Source organism: Aquila chrysaetos, chromosome 10 (assembly GCF_900496995.4).
Source record: "Aquila chrysaetos chrysaetos chromosome 10, bAquChr1.4, whole genome shotgun sequence".
In the NCBI taxonomy this organism is placed as follows: domain Eukaryota; kingdom Metazoa; phylum Chordata; class Aves; order Accipitriformes; family Accipitridae; genus Aquila; species Aquila chrysaetos.
Window position 1 is genome coordinate 20,966,456 of NC_044013.1, and position 24,824 is coordinate 20,991,279.

Genomic DNA, 24,824 nt, shown 5'->3' on the forward strand with positions numbered 1-24,824 from the left:
TCTTGGCCTTTCCCTCAGTAACTTTCGCTAATATTTTCCAATGTACAGTTTCTACTGTAAACAGCTGTTAAGACTGACGTTAAGTGCCATAATCTTTTAAACGTTCACACATTTAATTTTACAACTTTCTGAACTTATTTCTGCTGATAACTACTTACACATATAAAGAAAGTAACCATCCAAGAGTTTACAAGAGAAGGGCCCAAGAAGTCAAGACTATTGAGAATTGATTAAACAGATACATAAAACCAAACAAACACTGTATCAGAAAAGACAGCAGCTCTGCATGTTTACTTGGAAATACTACCTTAAATAGAAAAATACTGCCCTCTAGTGCACCAGCTTTTAAACATACTTAAACTGCAAGTTATTAAAAACATTTGTTATCTATTTAATGCATTGGAAAATATTATTAAATATCAGTACTGTATTAATATTTGGAAGTCCATCAAAGTATAGAGACTAAATACTTGCTGAACAGTGAACATTTCTTTAATCTGGATTTTAGGGCAACCATATTTTTAGTGTGAAGGTGTCATAAAATGTTCTCAAAAAAGCTGCAGGCACATGTAGAGTCATTAAACGACCTGACCTCAGTTACCTTTCAAGGTCTTCCTAAACGTAGCTTAAAAGGCTTGAAGAACCTTGACTACAATTTGGAAATCAGTGATCACAAATTAAATACACTTTCTGGTAGAAAGTATATCAAAAATAATACAAAAGAGGTTATCTGAAGTGTCCATTTTTGGCCTTTTTCCACATGAAAACATGGATTGCAGCTGAACACTTCTGAAAAACCCCTCCCTAAAATTTTATTTACATAGCACCCTATGTTTTTCAACATCATAAGCTACTCTTTTACTGCTCAATGACTTGGCATGGCAAGAACTTTCCTGCAACTTCCCAGTAAGTTCCAGTATCAGCTACAGTGAGTAACACTCTGAATTCCCAATTCCCAACATGCCTGCCCATGTGCTTACCGTTTCATGTAAGTCTCACAGGCTATAGATGCATCAGTTTCCCCTACCAAAATCGTGTTTACTTTTCTCCACTATGACTTATTTATTATGTTTCCATTAATTTTGTTCTTGGTTACAAACCCTTTTCAAAACAGAACAAAACAAAGAAACAACCCCCCAAACACAACACCCCCCAAAAAAAACCGACAAAAGAACACACACAAAGCGAAACCCACATACCAACATATATAAAAGCAAGGACATGACCATAACACCTATAACTAAGGTGACATAAAATAATCAACCAGCAGAATAAAGTTCATCTTTTGGGCTTCATAAAATTTAAGCTCTGCTTAAATTAATTAATTTTTCCAATTAATTACATCTTAATCTCTGAAGTAATTTCAACATTATTTTATCCAGCCTTAAATACATATTTTATGAAATTAGTATTAGGTATGCTTTCCAATCCATGTATTAAAGGACACTACAGAAGGAAACAGAAAAACTAACTACATCTGAAATATAATAAAATGCAACAAAGTGAGCAGAAGCAAGTATTCGTATTTTATTAACATCCATCAATTTCTGCTACTTTAGCAACTACACAGGAATAAATAATCTTTTGAACAATATCATATCATAAAAATTCAAGAAATTACAGATTATCTCAGGTATCATTGTTCTCAGAATAAATTAACGTAGTATCTGATCTTAAAGATGTTTAATATCTAGCTTTAAATAATTTTAGCTAGAAGTATGAGCACACTTAGTTCTAAGGATCAGAAACTTAATATTTTACTTTTTTGAGATACATATTTGACCCATTAATTAATCATTAATTAGGCTAATCTAGCCTATTGCAATTTGCAGACAGCCATCTAATAAGTAATGCAACTCAGTACACAGACCCATGATCTACATTCAGATCTGCCCTGACTTGCAGATGACCTCAGAAAAATGCATCAATCATTCCCAACACTGTGTTCAATTTCTGAAAGGGAAAAAATAATTAACAAGTTTTGCAACTCCTCTAAGGTATAGAAATTACACGCATTGTATCTAAGAATTAAAACTGTCATGCACCTTTTCGAAAAGCTGCACCAAATAAACCTGAACAAGTTGCCTTTACTAAAGGGAACCAGGCAATAAAAAGATGCATGGTATGAAAGACAAAAATCAAAGGAAAAGAACCCTGACATTTAGAATCAACAAGGTATCTTGTGAAATTTTCCTCACTTGCTAAAACACGTTATAAGGTATTAAGAAACACTGTATTCGTTAACGGAAAAAAAAATTTGAAAGTAGACTTATGTGATAATGCCACAACTTAGAACAAAGTAACATGAGGGCAAGTATGCCAAATGACCATAATGAACCGTTGTGTCAAGCTTAGACAAAATTACCTAACTTTGGTAATTTCTAAATCTAAATACTTAGAAACAAGTAATTTAAGTAGGTCAACATGAACATTCTTCAGCTTTACAATATTTAGAACACTTTGCTTGCATAATGGAAAAGGCTAAAACTCCTAAGTTCTTAAGCCTTATATTACTAATTATGTTTAAAAAAACAGAGCACAGATCACAGGCAGCCAAAATTCTCATTTGTGATCAGAAGCCCACTTTGTACAACGCAAATCTTCTGTTTCTTTACAGGGCAAAGAGGCAGTAAAACATGCATCAAGAAAGATTATATGTACCCATTTCTCCCAGCATTTCCTTCATACTGAAAAATCAACTCCATAGCTGGGAGGAAGTTTCACTAACAATTAAAGTTTATATAAAGATTTTAACAGAACTAAACTTTGCCATGCATTATGATACTAACCAAATTCTACTTTAAACATTATACTCCTGTATCAGAATTAAGACTAGCAGTATTTAAGGAATCCTTTATCATATGAAGAAATTTTTCTTCTGCAGGAAAACTAATCTTAATTAAAAGTTGCCTTTATAGCACGTAGTTAGCAACTTCTAATACAGAAAAGTGCAGACCTTTAACACATTTCCACACATATACACATATCCTGTTAATAGTACCTTGACTTGCTTCTTCAGGCAAAAATGCATTTTTAAATGCTAAATACAAAGCAGCAACTGACAAGACAGGCCTGAACTTAAAAGACTATAAAAAGTCAGTCACTTGAAACAAGAGAGTTTTATATTGAAATTACATCTCACACACACACCATGATTACGGATTAGCAGAGTAGTAGTTCACCATGAAGGAGATTGAAAGAAAAAGTTTAACAAAAAAAAAAAAACAAAACCTCTTCCAATTAAAGTCTGTGCAATCCTTTTCCAAACAAAAATTTCATTTAAGCTCTGAATTCACCGGGCAAAACAGTAAATCCTTAAGTTACAATTAAGTTTACTGGAAAGGCACATCTGAGTATAGGCATCTAGCAATTTTTCTATATTTATCTGATTATAGTTCAGAATAAAACAAAGGGGGACTTTTTTTTTTAAATTCACCTAAAAGGAAAACTTTAAAGCCAGTTACATCATCAGCTGAATATAAAAAACAAATGACTAAAACACATTTGTGTTTTTTCTTTGGCTGAAACCACAGAAAAAAGTATCTACTCAAGAATGCAAAACCAAGGTTTACATTTGTTTTAAATGCTAAATAATGGAAGATTGGGAATTAGATAATTTAACTCTTTTCACTACTACTTAATCTAACTAGAGAAATTTATGTTTTCCTCTGATTTGCTTTACTGGACTAGAAGTGTTGAAAAAGAAAGTAAACACACTTTGAAAAAATTCTTGAAGGCAGACAGCAAAAAGACTTACCTTCTTAAAAACTTTTCCTGATGGCTGGATTTCATCTTCCTCTTTTAGGATTTCACGTGTTCCCAAGAGTTTTTTGTCCTTAAATTTAGTTTTAGCATATTTAAAAACTTTGTCGAGTGTATCACACCCAGGATATAAAACTGAAGCTAAGCAATGTAGACTGTTAACAGATCTGTATGCAGCCCCAGGCTTGTTATTCACAGGTTTAGCTTTAACCTGCTTGGCTTTTGCTATAGCCTGCCTTGACCCTGAAAATATGTACCACGGAACGTATGTTACAAAGGAGTACACCAAGATTATAAAGTTTATAAACTGTAGAAGAACAGGGTTGATGTTATGCTTCAACTTCATTTTGGCTGCTTGCGAAGGTTACAAGGAGGAGTTCGGAAACATGGATCAATTAGACAGGGATCCAAAAAGATCTGAAAAGAGAAAAGAAAAGGTTAGTAGTAAACTCTATAGCTGTTGGCAGGGGGATTATTTTCAAACATTTTATTACAATCCATATTCCAATAGGTCTTTTAATGCAGAAGTTAGTCTAGAAGTCTTAACCCTTAACACAAACAAAACAAGACACCGACACTGAGAAAAAACTTCCATTCCCATTTAACAGACTGCAGTATTTACTAATATTTTTATTTCTTTGGACACTACACAACACAAACACAGAACCTAAGGAATTCAGGACATGGGTTTTTAAATGACATGTGAATGGCATGTATGTACCCAAAAATGTTATATGATCATACGATTTAAAAGATTCTCTCCAACCACATCAGAATACCTACATGCATATCTTCACTAGCAATCTTTATGACCTTTGACCATAATCAACCTCCATACAAGCCCTAAGAATAACAAGTAATGCCACCACTCTGTACATGGAAATCCTGACCACTAAATACGTTGAAATGCTTTCCAAACATTATACAGACTGACACACCTAAGAGAAAGAAACTGTAACCTTCCTTCATGAAGGCCCTGTACGCAACAGAACTTTGCTGGTTCTTTTATTCCTAGGGACTTTCCATCAGTCCTGCGATTTCAGCCTCAGTACCAGTATGCAACACGCACACTTGTTATTTATATAACCATGACAGTAAGTTAACTAAGATTAGGTAAATACTGGAAAATGGCTTAGAAATATCCCCAAAATCCTAGCAACAGCACTATGAAGAGATGTGTAACTTTTTCCAGGGTCCCTAATGATGTCAGGATATTCAATTTGACTTTTTTAAAGCATCATTTATCATATCTAAAGAACATAATCATGCAACTTCCTAATGTATTCTACTGTGGAGGCAAGAAATTATGCCATCTATCTAAAAGATTTAAAAAAACAATCAACAGAATAATTAAAACCATTATGGAAAACAGGGAAACTTGTCATAATGGCTGAAGATTAATTTCTGCAATGGTGAATGAGCTACCAGTTATAAAAAATCAGTGGTTTGCACATAAAAGCAAAATGAACTATAAATACACTTCACTCAGTTAACTTTTGAAATTTATTGATACAACGGTATTAAAAGCAGTACCATAAAGCAACTAATAATGATATGTACATAAGATGCACAACCTTGATAATTCTTTCTAAATTAAGTAAGTTTTCATTCCTAAGATACAGTGCCAATACCACATTATTCTTCACTGATGTTTTACGTTCATTGACTCTTTGAAAACCATAACGAAAAGACATTTTAGTTGAAAAAGTAATGTTTAAATCATGTAAGATCCTTCAGTAGTAATGGAAAGAAACCTTGCTTCATGAATATTATTAGATTTGTAAGTCCTGTTGGGAACAGATCAATCCAATATCCTTCATTTGTAGGGTAAGTTAATTCCATCTTGCTCTAAACCATACAATTTCTTAAAATTCCAAGCAAAAAGATTTCACCATCAACTTCTTTCCTAACAAGCTGCTGTAACCTCATCATTAATGCTGCATCGTTATGGGCAGTTTGAAGGAACGAAGCAACATCAAGGTCTATTCTGCAAACCACCTGGAGGCACATATTCAAATAAAGCATAGGAGGTCTTCCCAGTAGGAATTTACTGAATCAAGCAGCAGAGGGGGGAAAGGGATTTAAAACCTTTAAAAAAAAAAAACCCCAAAAAAACAAACCACAAAAACAAACCACACACAAACAAAAAAACCCACCACACTTAAATAGGCCAAAGGGCAAACTCAGTAATCGTTCAGAGACTTACGTTCTTAGGCTGTCACTGAAGGATACTTAATGGAAATAATCATGTGCCAGCCAATAAGCTACTGCAGTCCAGAAAAATTATGCTGTTGTTGATAGCAGCATAGAACATAATGTTTTAAAGCTGAATCCAGAGTTCACACAACAAAAGTTTACCCATTCTCCAAAAAGTTATACATTGTACTATAATTTGTCTGGCCCAATTCAGGGGAGCCACATTTTTTTTCTCCTTATAAAGCTGGAGAACTTCTCTGTGCCAACACAGTAGAAACAGAATTTAACAAAACAGCTACAAGCAAAAATTAAGGCAACTGATTGAACACCTTTTGGAAAATTGTTCTCCAGAGAAACTCCCTGTCTGACAAACAGTTGAGCCTGTCCAAAAATATTCTCTTTGGGTTTCATAACTTTTCTTGGTTAGAGAGGCACTGAGCTCTTCTAGAATAGCAGCTTCCCATTTGATTTTGCAGTTATCCCAACAGCTTTATTCCTACCTCAGAAGGAGAGAAACCTTTTCCACCATTTCTAAAATAACCATGCCAAGGTCTCATGTCAAGCTCTCTCTTCTGGCTTACCTGAAGCCTTGCACATAATCCCCAAACCTGGAAATATTTGCTTTGAATTGGAAATCATAAATTGTGCTATGACCACCATTTCATAAAGGCTGCATCGCAAGAAAGGGTCTATGGAGCACTCCAACAGGACAGACTAAGGGGAAATATTTTGGAATGTCACCCTGGTTCAGAAAAGTAAGCATCCAGCTCTAGAATTCTACCCTGATACACATCTGTTACCCTAAGTAAATTGCTAATTATTTCAGTTTCTCCTTCAGTAAAGTGAGGCTATTACAAGTAATCTATTTCACACAGTTTCTTTTAAAAATTAACACTTACAAAAATATTTTTTCACTTAAAATGTAGGTTTTTAGGGATAAAAAACTATCTTTGCAAATGTAGTTTCTTGCCTTAAAGGCCAAATAAGACTCCATTTCTCTTTCTTTAAAATCTTACAATTAGGAGACAGTAAAACTTTAGCAATAGAGAGTGCTCCTGTGCCAGTGTCTAACAATTTGGCAATTGATTTCAGACTGTGATATTTACAGAGCACCTATGCTTGTAACTGGGAGTGGGATTGTAATTGGGAGTGAGAAAAGTGCAGTCCCTTTTTGAACAAGCAAGAAAAATATATTCAAGTATTCTCATTAGAAGGATAAGTTCCAACATCTTTGTAGGGTGATGGTTCTAAAGAGGGCTGAGCCACGACACAAAGGAAGTTCCTTGGTGTCAGTGTAAAGGCTCCACCTCTTTCCTTGTATTAACTGAAGAACACAACATGCATTTTAACTCATCATTTCATTTATTTGTTTGCTATGTTCCTGAAGAGAAAAATTCCAGGTAAGCAAAGGAGATACAGTTTAAAATGCCTTCATCCAACAGATTTATCATTGCCATTCCCAGCAGAACAACATCAAAGTCAGCTAAATGGATCACTAAGCATCCAATGAAAAAATAATTTTGATGACAATGTAGAAGCAAAACTTATCCCTAACTTGAGACTGGAGTGCTAGGAGTAAGACAATTATCTTTTACTGCAAGCAAAACCAATGCAGCTGAACATGACAGTACGGTTGGGGGGGGGGGGGGGGGGGGGGGGAGGTGGCATTAAAAAAAAGGTCATTTAACCTCCAAAAAATACCCCAGTTTTAATGACATTGTAAAAGAAAAAGATTGTTTTCATTAAGATACAATGTTTGCATGTGCATTTTTCTCTATAACAATTGCTATTTTGAACCTTTAATGTATGGTATTTTAAAAACTCAATGTGAAAATACGTAATTAATAATCAAATTGCAGAACTAATCTGAAAATGAAAAGTTTTAGGGAAATTTTCAAGGTTATATCAAATTTGAAAGGCTTGAAGGGATGCACTGTTTGCTGTTTAATATTCTGCCTTTAAAAAAGTACCAAACAAAACAAAAAAAATCTCTGGAAGACTTAGTGAAATACTATTCTGGGACTTTAAAATTTCATTGAAATACAATTTGTGGTCACCTTGTTAATTTTGGAAGTATATGACTGCTTTTGACCATAAAAAGAGGGTAAGTAAACCCAACATTTTGGGGCAGGGAATGGAAAGCAGAGGACAACAGGATCCTAAGCAGTTTTCATAAGCATTAGTTAAGCAATGACACTGCGAGAAAGTCTGCTGCCTTTACAATACTGGAATTTTCTTCTTAGGTAACTTGCTTAATCACTGACAAATAAAAATACACAACGTGAAAATATTTTAACTTAGTGGTTCGGTCTGCAGATTAGCCATAAACACTCAGGCTCTTATAGAACATGCAACCATTCTGGTTTCACATAATCCTGCTGGGGTTTTTGAGGAATCAGTGTTCAAACCCTGACTAGTGATGCAGGAAAGGTTGGCAGGTTAAATCCTGGAGGAGAGAGCTGCTAATTCATGCAAGAATACAACTTACAGAAAAACTGTGCAAGCAAATGTTTCTGCATACATATAATAGCTGTTTAGTTTATATGTAATCCCATTTCATGACACAGTCACCAAATGGGAAAGAATAAGACCACAAGTAAAAAGTTATACACTTTTTTCAACAGCAAAGAGAAGAAGCAACCAGCATACTCATGAATGAGTCAGGAGAAGTAAACTGGCAGTTTTCAGGACTGATCCTGCTTAATACATAATCAGTGATTTGGCCTGATATACTATTTATACTAATACTGTTATACCCTTTAGTTTTAGAAGAAAACTTTTGTTAAATGAGAAAAAAAAAAAATCCTTAAAGGAATGTGTTTACTAATTGACCTGCTTATAATAATTATACTACAATAAAAGCATGAATTAACAAGAAAAAGAAACCTTATGCAACTTCTCATCGTGGCAGGTACAGGTACAACAGCCGATACAAGATGTTCCCGTCTCGGTTTACTCAACAGGAGCTGTCACAGGCAACTGCATGAAATCTAAAAATGGAAAATCCCCATTAAATAAGGCAATTATAAAACACACCCTCCGTTCTTTCACTTGTCTTTTATAATAAATAAATAAAACCTTTTGCTCATCTAACACTGCACCGTATTACCTTGGAGAGTCTAGGCCCACTACATCTAAGTTAAAATAAAGCCAGCTGTAACACACAACATAGTTAGTCATGGTTCATACTCAAGTCCAGTATAATCAAGGTAGCTGGAAGAGCATTAGTTAAATTCAGTAGCTCATGCTACTTGCCTTCCTGACAAACTCTACCTCCCCAATGTCTTTCAGTGTAACACTGTTTCTACCATTTGGAGTGGAAAAAATGTACCTATCTTTGCATATCTATCTACACAGAGAATACATTTCAGCCTAAGTAATAAATACTCCTGTATGCTTTAGTCTTACTTAAAAACCCGTGTCAGCAATTCACATTTAAAATATGCAGCAAATATAAACCTTTTGTACCTACTACCTGTCTGCAAAAGTTATTATTTACACAGCTATTCAGTTCTTACACAGATAATCTTTTCCAGAAAACAGTTTCAGTGGATTGACTATTTGCTACTTAAGGTAAGTACCCAGGGTGCTCACTGCTCCATTTCTTGACTTCCATGCTTTCACACGTACTAATTAAACAAAACCAAACTCAAACCCAGAGATTCCAAAATACCCTTGCAAAAAAACATTTCCGTCAACAATTTATAGTCACAGGAACACACGTTACGATTTCTCTTATCAGCAAATCTTGCAAAAAGAAACTGATTTGTTAACATTCATGGAAAAGATAAAAAGGTTATTTACAGGGTTAGGCTTTATTGGACAAAATAAATAACTGAGTATCTTCATGTATTGCCTGGTATCTTCATTATAAAAACTAACAATTTGAGTACTGAAGACAATATAACAAAGCCCATAATACAGAATTTCAACTGTATCAGAAATTAGCCTCTACCAGTTTACATCTGGACTTAAAAAGAAACATTAACAACCCTAAGGAAGCAGGTTTTTTAATACATCTACTACTATTAGAGCTGCCAGTGAAAACATTTCTTCACTAGCATTCAGCAAGTGAGCTTTTCTTTTACAAAAAGAAGAGATCTATAAAAACAAATTACTGTTATTCATTTATAAATACTCATGTACTCCTCTATATAAAAGTAGAAAAGAAAACCAAATGTACACAGAAGCAATAGCCTATGCTTCACAAGGAAATTCCCTTCACTATGAAGTAAGGTAGAGCCTGAGGTAATGAATAGTGCTGAGGAAAGAATCCTAAACGTATACCCATCTAAGCGGAAGATCTGTTTTGCAATATGGACTTAAGACATAGTTATATCTGAAAACAGATGTTCCTCACAACTACAGCAGAAGTGTTTTCACACATTTCTTGAAAGAGAGAGGACGGAAATCCCAACAAGCCCTAGAGAATGGTGGAAACGGATACCTTGGGTCCCAGAGAAGAGTTGGTGCTCAGCACATTTCCCCAAATTTGAAGTGACAGCAAAGTGAGTGCAAGGACCCACCACAGCTCCCCGACTCACCCCCCCTGCTGCTCCCCACAGCAAGCTTCTCCTCCCCACCACCTCCCACATGCCCAGAGAGCTGCTGCCCTGGGACTGCTCACAGGACTCATGTCGCTCCCCAGGGTCCACCTCCCTCCAAGCCATCCTGGTGGTCCCTTCTCTCCCAGGCCCAGTGGTTTCCATGCAAGTGCAAACACTGTCCTTGTCCCCTGCTTGCTTATTTTCCAGCCTCCCTGCCCCTCCATGCCACCCTTCCCTAGGCTGCTGCCTGGGCCTCAGCATCACTCCTAGAGCAAAGGAGACCTTCCACACACACCTCAAACATCCACAAAACCCTTCACTAGGCAGACCTGAAATGCTGTTCCAAAATGGACTGCCTCTATTGAGTCAAGTTGAGAACAGATCCACAGCTCTGTCCAAAAGGACATCTGCTTGCAACAGGGAGGAAAAAAAACGCTTGGTGCACCAACCCGTCAGTCACCACCACCCACTGAAAACAAACCTAGCAGCAGTACCTTCCTCAACAGCCCTACCTGACCATGCAGGGCTTGTTACAGTTATTAAATAGCCTTTGCTAAACAAAGATCGAGGGGAATAGGATTGCATGGCTGTAACAGTCTTGTTATCAATTAATATGTATATGATTGAAATAACCAGGCAGCTGCTAAAGTCCTGTGTACAGCCCTCATCAATTAATATTTAAAATAGGGAAACAATAACTAGACATGATTTAGGGTTTAGGAACTAACTACTAGACAACGGGGCTTTACATTTATGTCAGAAAAGGTTGTGGACTGTGGTCTGGTCAATAAACCTTGAAGAACCACTTGGAACTACCAAGATTAGGGAAGAAGTAGGTAAAAGGTAATTCCTACAGGGGAAGATCGTGACCACCAACTCATTGACCACCTACTCAACTGATACCACCTACTAAAAAGACAATGAGGGAAGAAGACAGAGTCCGTGCACTAATTTACCTGAGGGGCAAAGAAGAAAGAACAAATCATTAAGGAAAATAACAGTGAATATGTATTAGTTAAGTGTATAAATGTGAGGATTTTTGAAACAACGATGTGCTGTCTTGAGACAGGCACCCATTCATGCGCATCAGTGAAATTAGTTTGAAAATACCTCGACTCTGTGTTATTGGCTTGCACACCGGGTAAATGTACCCCATTTGGGGGACAACAGTCTGACCTACACTCAGCCAGACGTTTTCATGAAACTTTTTGAGGCAGGCAGACCCAGAATGAAATTAATTCCCACATCACCTCCAATCCTTGATTTCTCACTCCAAGTCTTGAGCAAGAGATAATCTGTCTCTCCCTGGACTTTGCCCTCCTCGCCGCTACACGTTGTGAACTGCTATTAGCTTGCACAGAAAGAGGTATAGTGGGAGACCAAAATTACTACTGATTATGGCTGTTCTCTCAAAAGGACACAGATTTTCTGGACATGGGGAGAGTAACTACTCTCTGCAAGCACATCTAGGGTAATTTTGAGCTACCTTGTTCAGATCACCCTGTAGCCTCCAGCTGTGACCAACATCTTGCACAACCCTGGGTTAATGAATACTCAGGCTCTTTAAATGCTTCCAGTTGCTCTGCTGGGGATCGTAACCACACGCAGGCAGATTGCCGGAGCCACCTCAGCACTCCCAGCCCTGCTCACACAACTCACCAGCCAGGAGGCTTCAGCATAAGCAAATCCACAACTGAACTTCCGGTTCTGACGGCAAGTTGGGCACTTCTGTGCACGAGTGTGTTTCTGAAAAGTATACGAGGGCACACACAGACCATCAGGAAAGACACATCATGACATGGAACAAACCAGTTTCCAAGGTAAGCATTTAACAGACTGCTGGAGCAGCCAAGGTTGCTCATGAAGCGCGCGGCCTGAGGGTATGGTTTCAGTTTGGCTCAAGCAGATTTAATGCTGGGCTGCTCGAAAATGTAATCCAGCTCTTTCCCTCCATTGTACCAACACACAAGTGCCTGTGTGGCTAGGAATGAGTCAGATTAGCTTGCTGATCCACTTTAAACCCTCTGCTTCTCAGGACAGAAGGGTGGATTTTCCTTTGTATCAACTTTGGTACTTACTTGAGCCTAGGGTGAGTCATTGCAGGCACCTAAATCAACAGAAAATTAGCACTACAAAAGAAGTTATTCTTCTGCTACCTCAAACTGGGTAACCATGAATAGACAGGCATTAATGCCATGGCAAAGAGGGAACACAGAGCTGGAGGAGGAGAGGGAAGGAGCCTGGCAGTCATGCTGTAAATCAAGCCTCCACTCTTGGCTGTAGGAGAACCAAGATCAGCACAGACCCATATGCAAAATGCCTTGTGACTTGTCATCACCAGTACACTGTGGGATCATAGAAGAGCTGTGGTCTGGAGGATTAACCTTCTGCTTTCACTACTCACTTTTTTTGGAGCTCCCCCTTGGTGGTTTCAAGTGCAACAGCCTAAACACCGTTAAACTTTGGATGTAGGCTGCTAAACATTCCTATAAATACAAAGGAGTTTAATTTATGTCCTTCACACCTTAATGCTACATTTGTAAAATGATACCCCTATTTCCTTAGGAGGCAGCCTAGGTACCTAGGTAATAACAGAAGGTATGCTATTAGGATAAATACATTATTATGTGCTTGTTAGACACCAAGATACCCTAACAATAGGAACTACATGAACGGCAGAAGTCCTTTACTCTAAGGAGATACTTTCTACAATATTAACTAAACCTTGAGACAGAGGAAATAGTTTTATTATCTAGAGAAGTTTGCAAAGCATTAACATTTTCTTTTCCTCTTGGTAGGCCCATTTACACTAATGGGGGGGGGGGGGAAATCACACCTAGCAGTGGCAGACAACAGGGAGACACATGTGGTAGCACAGAACTAAATTAGAAGCCGTTGACATTTCTTGAGGACAAAGACCTTTGCTTTCTCTTACATGGATCCTTGGTATATCCAGTTATTTCTAAAAAGGTAATGGTAAGCGGGTGTTAAAAATGTCCATTTGCCATCAATCTCTTCTACAGACTTCCATGCCTCACTTGTATGAAATATCACTGCATGTTGCAGGAGAGAGAGGCTCAGGTTCGTCAATCTATCCTCTCCTTTCTAATGAAACAAAGACAGTAATATTTATGAGGACCTGCAAGCTAAAGTGACAATCTCAAAGTAGACAAACAGCTTTATTTTTCCAAAAAAACCTATGGGACTTTCAATGCACAGTCTGACTGCACGGGCTACAAACTGAAGTTTAAACCTTTGTTACAGGTGAAAAGTAAAACTAAATCAAAATGAGTTCAGCACTAATTCAGGAGCAACACTTAAACAGGCACTCCTACCATTACCTATGATACAAATACCCTTCCAAGATACTAAAATCAGCTGAAAACACAAACCCCATTGCAATTCTGTATCTTAGAAATGTTCCTATTCAAAACATTTTAGAACTTATTTTCCTTAAATAAGTTAATTTTTTAACTTATACAAGACAGATTAAATATTTAATGGATTGATGAATTCATCTTCTATTAGTAGGAGTAATAAAACACAGTTCTAAGGTAACAATTGTTGTCAGCTAACCTGAAAGCACTTCCCAAGAAGTTAACATCACTGTTACTATTAATACAGAGAAGAAAACATTGTGATAAAAACATTTATTTATAGCCATTCAATAAAGTAATAGCTATGCCAGGAACACAATCCAGTGCTGCTACATCTTTTTCTCCTTTTCTTGCCACTACATAATACTGCTTCATGGCAAACAAGTGTCTTACTCCTTTCGGGCACTTTGATTTAGCAGATATTGTCAATACATTGCTTCCATTCCTTCTCATAAGCAGTTATTAGAGCATTTAAGAGATGCGTAACGCCAAAGTAAATTAAATGTTTTCAAATTTGTTTCAGAGAAGCAAAGAAATTAATGGATAAAGTACCTTACTACTGGAGAAGACCTGAGTAACTTTGATATCTGCAAATTAACTGTCGAAGAGAGACAAAACCACCAATTTCTCAAGTATACTGCTACATTTTTAAACCACAGATACAAATTAAACATTGAAGAGCACTTAAACAAGAACACCAATACCACTGCATATACAGTATGAAAAAAGTCTGCATAAAAAAAACCCAGAAGCTTCATCATTACCCCCAACCTTTGGCTACTGTAGAAATGGAGTAACAGGCCAGTTATTGCTGCCAGTTTATCACTCTCCAAATTCCTACAGCCATCTTCCAATTGTTTAAGACAATCCTCCTAAGTACTTCCACTGGGAGGCAGACTCTGCTTTCCACCTGAATTGAAGGGACTGACCAGGATGGTTTGATATGCCATTTTCTACAAAATACAGCCTTAGTTCTGTTCTCTAATTTATGGGAAGTCTGAAATGCTAAGGAGTGAACAGGTCTGGTTCGCTTGTTTCTTAAAAATCAAAACAGAAATATATGTTCTGTTGCTGTATATTCAACCTGGTTTTGTGTAGTATTCTAGTCATCTATTCGTCAGATCAGAACAAAAATCTAACATAACGATACCAGAGGTTTTTAGCAGTAAAGGTCCTTCTGTTTTTTCCTCTAGAAAAAGCTACACATGCATAAAAATGTTCTCATTTACTTTTAGATGAATTGGAGTTCATGTAGTGTGACAGTAAAAATTATTACCCATTATCCTATATTAATTTTTTAAAAAATACCAGGTGGCCAGCTCCAAAATCTGGTACGCCCATGTATTTATATTGTCTTTGCCTTCTTTCTGTAACATTTCTTCCTTATTTGATGGGCTTTTGTTAGGGATAACCTTAAGTCAGAACCTCTTTAAAGAACAAGCAGCAGATGAATACACTCAAAGCAAATCTGAGAGTAAAATGATGATATAGGCTTCAGAAGAAAAAGTGAAGGCTTTATTCCATGTCTTTAGAGAAGTTCCTCACAAGAAAAACATCAGCCAGATGAACAATACTTTCAAGAGGTACTTTACAATACATTTCAAAGGAATAAGGACATCCACAGCATAATCAAAGCTTTCAAAGTGATAAAATGGGATGTTTCACCACTTAATTTGAGAAGCTGAGCTGTTGATGTTTTCAATACACATTCTCTTTTGAAGGCTAAATACATATTCACATTCCATTTGCTTGGGTTTTGGTGTGTTTGTTTTTGGTTTTTTTAACAACATCACTGTGTCCAGTCATCTACAGAGATTTACTACCAAAAAAAATTTAATTAAGAAGTTCCCACAGGAACATCTGCTTTTCTCCCTGCCACTTTCCATTGTGGTGCCTACAGGTCCAGAACAGAAGCAATCCCTCTCCTCTGGCCAGCAATGGAAGTCAGAAGTCCCTCAGAGGGGACCACTACCTTTTCAGGGAAAGACTACTGCTCCCAAGCCCATGTGCATGCTCCAAGCTGTGTATTGTCACATTCACTCTCCATATAACGAAGAGATCCCCCCCCAAGCCACAGAGCAGAAAAGCAATAGGAACGCAATTTATAAAAATCACAGACCCAGGAAATGCTGCCTCAAGCCAACACTTGCACAAGACTCACTGGGTGTTTCATACCTCATGAAGTGAACCTCTCCACAATGACTAAGCAAGACATACCAAAAGCAGTACTTCACTCCAGCAACTATATAAATGCAGAAAATAACTTGCGGAGCTTCTCCTGAGCACAAATAGAAAAGGAGAAATGAAATTTGCTCATTCAAAGTTCTGTGAACATGCAATTCAAGCACACTTTTAGTAATCTTACCTCTGCCACAAGTTATAAACCTATTCTCAAAAAGAGTCTTCTGTTTCTTAGATTACTTACATTAGTATCTGTGAAATCCCACCTCCTAAACACACACAGGTTTACCTTTTTGATTACCCTTGACTCCTAAGTTGTTTTAACAGAAACACTTCAATATTAGTTCTATTTGAACACACACCCCAATTGTGCTGCAATGCACAGAAACTGCCTTTCTCCTAGTATTTTTCAGAACGTAATGCTAAAAAATTATTTGGATTATTTAACCCCAGATTCAAAAGGCTTTTTTACCACAAAGCACTTTATAAGGTTTTTACTTCTTTTGGCTGCTCTGAAATTCTAGGGACAGTGGGGAATAGAATATTACAAAAGAAAGAAATAGCAAAGGAAAAATAAAATATTTCAAATTCAGTGGTTTCCTAAAGAGCTACTTTATCTAGGTTTTATATCTATACTGCTTGGGGGAAATGACTCCTTTGTTCAAAATCCAGCACTGGAATTTATTTAAGTACGGCATAAGGATGCCTACCCTGCTCATTTGAGATATCATCCTATTTTCTAACCTTAGAAGTAAGAGAGTATCAGGACAACCTCTCTCCTTCACCACACTGGACTGAACATCCTTTTCTCTCTTATTATTCTCTCTCTTTTCTGTAAGCAAAGCAAGGCAGGATCAGTTACGAACATGCCCAACAATTGCATAACATGAAACAAATGCAAAACAAGGACTCATTAAATTAGAGACCATTTTATTCTATGTGAAGAAGCATTACAGAAGCATGGTTCTCAGCTCCAGGTCCTTAGGTGTCACCCTTAAAAATAAAACTTACGAACACAGGTGTTGAAAATCAGAGGACAACATCCAGTGCCCACAGATATGGACTGGAGGGGATGAAGGTGAGGAGGTAGTAGTTCACAATCAGCATACAAACACTATGTAGATAGATGGAGTTTTTGGCAGAAGGGAATCCTGTTTTTCTATTCAGGGAAAACAAACACACCCTTAGACTCTGATTATGTAAACATGACCAAATTATTGAAGTACCTGGCTGGGTAAAGCCTTCACCGCTAAGTTTTTAAAACAAGAACATTGACCTTTTTTAATAAAGAAAGGTGTCATAGTACCAACAGCATTTGCAGGAATTTTGTGAATATTTTCAGGCAAAATTATTTTGCCCATGTTATACACATGGTCAGATTAATTAATACAAGTTGACAAGTTGGGAGTCCAGAATAAACTATTAAATATTTCTAGAAGAATATAAATAAAATATTTCCTCTGTTTCAAGAGCCACTAACATTTCAAAAACCAAAAGAATTACGTCTTGCTCTGCAAAAGAATCATGAAAGATTAAGCTAATGATGTAATTAAAATATATACAATTTCAATCACTGTACTCTTAGACTTTGTTATCTTAGATGTATACACAACTACAGATGCACAGAAAAAAAGTCAGGCTAGCAGATCTCCCCATTCTTTCACACCCTGGACCTGGCCACAACTGCATGAGTGAATGCATAACACAGGATGTAGACAGGTTGTCTGTTTTGGTTTTTTTTAAATAAAACTTATTTTATTGGTAAATGACTGACTTTTGAAAACAAAAGTTGTCACAAGTTTCTTTATGAATGTCTATTTAAGTTAGCATTCCTGATCAAAAACCCTCACACCACCTTCTAACGCCCACTAACAGCCTTGGCTTTGTGGCTAGGACACTCACACACTGGCTCACAGCCCTGCTACCCCTGACTGGGAAGTGGATTTGTACCTTGTTCTTGAAAGTATTGGATGTTACCAGGTTAAGCTATTTGTGTAGATTATAAGAGAACTAGATGAAAATCTCTGTAAGCATCTTCCCCCCGCTCCGGCCCCTTGAGGCTGGGGGGACAAGGGGATGGAACACGAAATCTACACAGTTACCAGCACTGCAGAACTGGAAAATATTTTCTAGGCATCTCAAAGTTGTCCATTAGGATAATCATTTCTCTATTCACAGCTTCCCTAGAACAATATAGCACAGCAATACTTCATCAGAACAATTAAACTGCAGCTATGAATGACTGACAAGCCCTGGCTGACAAGACAGAGCTTTCCAAGTATTCTGTGGACTTACTGCTGCAGAACAGACTGAACCCACATTTTGCCATGTAGACAATCAAGCTCCCTGCCCAAGCATTACCAGGACCACTGTCTCCCTCCTATGCCTGTTGCCTTACTTCTCTCCTCTTCAGCACTCACCGAACACATAAATCCTTACAAAATCTGCAGACAAAAAAAGCAGATGCATCTCTCTACATAACCACTTAAATCCTCCTGCTTCTCCCGTTCCCTTCTGCCTTTCTCCATACCCACATACTTAAAACACAGACTACAGACATCCTCTTTACCAAACACAAATTAGACATCCATCTAACTTTTAAAAACTAACCATAGATGCTCCACTTTCCACATTTTTCATAGGTTCTCACAGAACGAGCCCATAAACTTTGATTTTAATAATGGTTTGGTGAAACAACTGCAGACCATGCTCCACTGTTATATTCTGATACCGTCTTAAAACTTTAGTTGGTAGAAATCATACTGTATGTCTGATCCAATAAACCTTATGTCATCATACACACTGATGTATGATACTGCACTAATTGCTCTGAAGTCTTCTGGTCAAGAAGCAAAGAACCCATGCAAAACCTTCCTGCGCATGATCAAGGTTTCTTGCGTGTCTCAGTAATCAACCTGAACAAAATGAGGCGCGTTCCATACCCTGTCCTGGACAGCAGTAAGGGAAAGGCAGAAAAAGTCTTTCCTCTAAAAATGCCGAAAAACTGTTTTTATATAGTTTTCGGTTCACAGTATCCTTATGAGTTTATCACAGGAGGAGAGAATGTTCTATACAGACAGTAACGTAACACAGCAACTAGATGGGGAACTGGATCTGGCAGTGCAGTACTACTGCTATTCTGCCGCTTAATGTTCAGCAAGTCACTTCTAATCTTTATTATCTATTTTCCCCTTCCAGGTCTCATACTGGTTTCATCTAGCAGATACAAGCATTCAGGGTAAGGATGATATTTACACAGTACCTAAAAAAACCAAAGCACTAGGTTTCCAATTTTTAAGTGAAATGGGAAAAGGCTTGCAGTTTGTTATTGCTGTTTTCCACTATCAACAGTGAAAATCCCTATCTTCCCTGCTTTCCGGGAAACTCATACAACTGAGAAGCCAGCTTGTCCCATTTCAGATACTGTAATTAACTAGCACATCTTTGTAATTAACAAGACTGATGAACACTGAGGGAAACATGACTTCCCAACGCACACGTGTTGACAAACTGCCACGACCTCCTCCTCCTCCTATGGGATTACAGACACTAAATCAGCACCTTGACTTCCCGCGAGCTGCAGGCTCACTTAAGGAACAAGAAGATACATGTAAGTAATTCCTTCCCAAGGATCAGTAGACTGCTGCAAGTTTTGAAATGGGCTAAGTCTAAAACCATTCTGAAGTTTGAACTTTTCTGCTAATTGATTTAGAAGGTAATACAGAATAAGACTTGAGTTTCCTTCAGAGAACTGTACTTTTTTTTTCCCCCCTGTAGTCCTGGATTTAGTAATAGCCATTCAGGAGGTGTGATTAGGCTATGGCCTTCTCCAGGTGATTTCCTTCAACAACCTCAAAATCATTAGATCCCAAACTGTATCTTGAAGCAGAGTACTGAAACCTTCGAGAGCCCTTCAGGCCTTACTACATGGCAAACCCTGCTGTAGATCAGGATCTCAGGATGAAGAGCAGTTCCTCCAACTCTAACTGCATAATTAAACAAACAAAGTCCTGCCATTTGAGAGCTGCTTAAGACTGAGTGCTTGCTACATTCCTCCAAGTGTGATGAGTAAACATGTGCTGCCAGAACACATGCAGTCCTAAATAAGCTGGCTCAGAAACTTCCACTGTGACTGCTCTGTGGGCAGAAACTAAATAGAGCCATGGGATAATTCAGGTGGGAAAGCACCTCAGAGGGCCTCCAGTTCAACCTCCAGCTCAAGGGAGGGTCACCCATGAGATCATACCTGCTTTCTCAGGGCTTTATCCAGCTGGATTTTGAAAACCTCCATGGAAGGAGACTGTACGACCTCTCCAGGCAGCAAGTCCCACTGCTTGACCGACCTCACAGTGAAAAATGCCTTATAGACATAGACCTCTCTGACTTTAGTTCACACCTTCCGTCTCTTGTCCTCTCACCATGCAGCACTGTGAAGAACCTGGCTTCGCACTCTTGAAAACCTCCCCGCAGGTGCTGAAAGGGCACCCCCAAGCCTTCTCTTCTCCAGGCTCAACAACAGGCACAGTTCCTCTGCCTCTCCTCCCAAGGCAAAAGCTCACACCTCAAGACAATCTTGGTAGCTCTCCACTGAACTCACCCCAGTTTATCAACACCTCCCTTGTCCTGGGGAGCAGTACAACTGGATGCCATATTCTGGATGTGGTCTAACGAGTACTGAGTGGTAGGGGATAATCGCCTCACTTGACCTAGTGCCTGTGCTCCTGTTAATACAGCACACACAGCTGCCCCATGCTTAGCCTGCTGTCCAGCACGACCCCCAGGGCCTTCTCAGCAGAGCTGCTCCCCAGCCAGACTGTCCCCAGGCTGTGCTGGTGCAAGGGGTGACTCCTGCCAGGAAACAAAGCCAGGAAGCCCCACCCTTAAACAGCTGTTTAAATGGCAAATTTGCTTAGTAATCACCAGCAGATGAAATGGATAGAAATTGAAGCCAAGTCTTCTTAGTGTTAATACACCTTACTTAGTAGTACTAAGTCGCATCTTAGGGCCATATTCAGATGGCCTAAATTCCACATAAATCCTTCTGCCTCCTATTTCTTATTAGCTGGCTTTCAGGCAGCTCCCCATTCAGCATCTTACGTAAATTCTCTGAATTGCTCTCCAAAACCACCTAGAATTCTCCATTGACTGAGAAAAGGGGCTTGAGTGGAATTCAGGCCACCTGAACTTAGCCTTTAACGTCTGGTAACATTGCAGCATCAGACCGCATTATTCCTTTGGTTTTGTCACCGTGGCGGTAAGTAGCAGCTTGTTTGTCAGGACACATTTTAGTTTAGTTACTCTCCACTGGAACATGTATTTTTAAAGGAAATGTAGATTTGTAAACAATTCAGGAGTCAGTTCTTCCTGCTACCTTCTGGAAATTTACTCCATAGCCGGATCTCCTTGAACCAGAATTCTTTATCCATAGGTCTCTCGCATTTTGTCCTGAGTTATGTGTGCTGCTTTGTTCCAAATGTCTTGATGATTCACTGATAAAAATTTGGTCTTTACTATGATTGTGGCTCAAACCATTCACTGGTCTACAGAAATGAGGCATAAAAGCCCTTCATTGGCACTAAACGCGGGCTGGGGGAATCAATGGCTTAAATGCTCACCAGTTCAGCAAGAGCACACCATGCTTTAATTCAAGCATGAAGACATTTCCTCTAGTTCTTCAAAGATGATCAGTTCTCCAATAAATACCATTCTGATTTTCTTAGGCTTCAGGCTGAACCAGATCTCTTTATTTGAGAAATTATTTCTCATAGGCATTATGGTTTTATAACCGTGTCATAAATTGAAAAGTTACACATACCAGCATAGTCAGCCCAACATGCTCTACTCAGTGGTCTTACGTAATCAGGATCCTCCACGTAAGAGAGACAGAGCAGGGAAGATGGAAACTACCCATAGCACAACCCAATTCAACACACCACAGTCCTGACACCTCACTTCAGGACATTAATAATGCTTTTGTCAAAGCCCTGGAGCACTCCAGATGCACAGGTATGGACAGCCTACCCTTGTCTGCAGCTCTAAGACAGACCTCTCTCAAAACATCACACTACGCCAACACATACACGACTGAAATATACAGAATACTGAGGCTGAGGTTTACTATCTTCACGATTACTTCGAGAAGAATGGGACTCTTGGAGATGGCACAACTTTCAGAACTAAGCGACAACTTATTGAGGATCAAACAGGCTATTTTAGAAGAAATTAGGTAGGTTTGCTTCTCTCTAAGGGATTCTGTTTCCATTAGTTAGAAGCTTGCTTTCCTGACCAGCCAATAGGGACTGGATCCATACCACAGGCTGAGCATGTTACATCTTTCAGAAGTCTAGACCACATAGATCAGCAGATCCATCAGATTCACCTGAGTTTGTCAGCCAGCCATCAAAACTGAACATACAAAGCACGAAATCTGGACCTACCTCCTGTTTCACGGACTAATAATACAAGCATGCTGAACAACTACAAAGAAAATCAAGTCTTTCAGTCACGATGTTTAGCTTCAACCATTCCTGAAGCATAAATCCACAGGACAAGGAGGAATTACCAGGCTTAATGATGTCTTTCCTTAATTTTTCAAAGCACACAGGCAAATACTAGGAGATGTGCTTGCTCTCTCAGTGGTGCAGATGGTTAGGAGTATAAAGTCTTATGAGTGCACCCAGATGATTATCTTTCTCTTAGGACATAATTAAGACCTGATAACGCATCTACCATTTCTGACTTTTACTTTTTACCCCCAGGAAAAAAAAAAAAAAAAAAAAAGAGTCATATGCCACAGTGAATTTTTGCACAATAAGATGCTAAGTTCACTCTGGAGAAAGACTATTTCTACCGCAGAACGTAACCAGACAAAAATCACATTAAGTCTTTTTGGTTTCACTTTCTGCTTTTTCTTTACACGATGCTTAGAACAATATAATAAAAAAGTTTCACGTCAATGCAAATATTCCTTAAGACTTCTACAATATTCTAAAATATTTTGAGTAAAAATGAGTGCCTTTACCCTTAACAGGCTTTTAAAAGTACTCAAAATCATTTATCATTGGTGTTGCTCTTTTTCACAAACTCTGTATTGATAACAGCACTTTTAAAGTTAGTGAGTGAGGCTATTTAAATACAAGAATTTCACACATGGTGTCATCAAGTCCATGTCACAGGCCAAAAAAAGCCATGTTCTAGAATCCAATGCTCCTAAACAAAATGCAGTACCTCTCATTTTAAAAAACTATATACCAGTTGTCGTACATAATTATTACATGTTTTGTGGGGGTTACTTCACCCGCAAGTTTAAAAAAAAAAAAAAAAAACCAAAAAAAACTATCAGTGCTCATAAACTACCTTACAACTACTTTTATTCAAGTCACCGTTTAAATTTTTCTGAAGGCTACTGCTTGCTTATTTCCCAAAGATTTTGTATGGGTCCCACAGACGGAACCTCACGCTGTTTATAGAACTATCTGAAATAATCTTTTAACGCCTGCTCCTCTCCCATACGCTTCCGAGTGAAGAATGTTCCTCTGCTACGCTTCCTGAGCAAGGCCAAGAAGGGAACGTACCTCGGCACTAAATCTAGCATCAAGCCCCTAGAAATCACAACGAAAACAGTAAAATACGACTGGAAATTCCGACCCGCGCCTCCTTCCACTGTTCCGGTTTCACATTACATGCACTTACAGACCATAAGCCGCGCGTCGAGACTGAAGACTACGCGCAGCCGCATCTCCGGCACCAAACCCCAAGTTCGGGGCATTCCAGTCAAGCGGCGGGGACACGGCGTCCCCCCACCCTGCGCCGCCGGGCCGTCACCTGCCGGGCGGGCCGAGGCCGCGGCGGGCAGCCCTCTCCCCACGGCCGCGGCCGGCGCGGTGACTCACGGCGTGCTTTCTCCACCTCCTCGTACGTAAGAGCCGAAACACAAAGAAAAGCACAAGAAAAGAGCGCCTGTTACGGCCTATTATTTCACTCATTGGCCGGCAAGCCGCTCCCGTGCGCTCCGGCGCCCTGCGAGGCCGGTAACCACCTCACAGCGGCATGGAGGCCGACCCGCCGCCGCAGGGGGACCCGCCGGCGCGCAGCCGGGCCGCCCCTCACCGCAAGCCGGGCCGAGGGCGGCTCTCGCCGCCCCCCACCCCGCCGGGCCGCTTCAGCACCACCGCGGCCCGGATGGCCGCCGCGCCCGCGGCCGCGCCCGCGTTCGCCCCCGCGGAGGCGGCGGGAGGCCGCCCCGCCCAGGGTTGCGGCCCCGGCAGGCCCGGCGGGGCGCCGCCCGCCCGTTCCGGCGGCCCCGCACCGCGGCGCGGCCGGGCGCGGTCCCGGCGGCGCAGGGCCACGCAGCCAACCCCCGCGCAGGCCTCCCCGCGCCCCGCACTCACCGGGCCCCGGCCCAGAGGACGCCCGCACGCCGCCGGCCGCCTCTACCCGCCCCGGCGCGGCCGTCTCCTGCCGCCGCGGCCCGAGTGCGCGCCCCCGGCCGCGCCGCGCCAGTGGCTGGGCTCAGCGGCGGCTCGGCAGCCCGCCGCCGCCGGGCGCCCTCATTCCGTATGCGGCACGGCGCCTCCTGATTGGCCGGAGCAGGGTGGCGCGCGGGGCCGGGCTCCCGAGGAATAAGGGGGGGGAAGCACCCGGGCCGGACCGGGGTTACTACAGGTCATCCGCGGCGGTGGGCGGGGCGAGGGTGCGGGGCCGACCGTTGGCGACGGGAGGGGCGGGGACGAGCCCTCCCCGCCCCCCGTGGCGTGGAGTG

General features: G+C 39.9%; 1 protein-coding gene across 4 annotated transcripts in view; it reads right to left on the reverse strand.

Moving 5' to 3' along the window:
* ACSL3 (acyl-CoA synthetase long chain family member 3) overlaps positions 1-24,608 on the reverse strand; it is a 55,063-nt gene extending 30,455 nt beyond the window's left edge. For 2 of the 4 annotated variants that reach the window (XR_003925339.2, XM_030027740.2), the window contains exons 1-3: positions 24,454-24,608; positions 8,845-8,948; positions 3,758-4,179 (exon numbers count right to left, since the gene is read on the reverse strand). Coding sequence is in view for 3 of the 4 variants with exons in the window: in XM_030027740.2 (XP_029883600.1) it covers positions 3,758-4,108 (351 nt within the window). In the remaining variant the exon portion in view is untranslated. The remainder of the gene's footprint in view (positions 1-3,757; positions 4,180-8,844; positions 8,949-24,453) is intronic. The other 2 variants (XM_030027738.2, XM_030027739.2) reach the window with 2 other exon arrangements.
* Between the last annotated feature and the right edge of the window lie 216 nt (positions 24,609-24,824).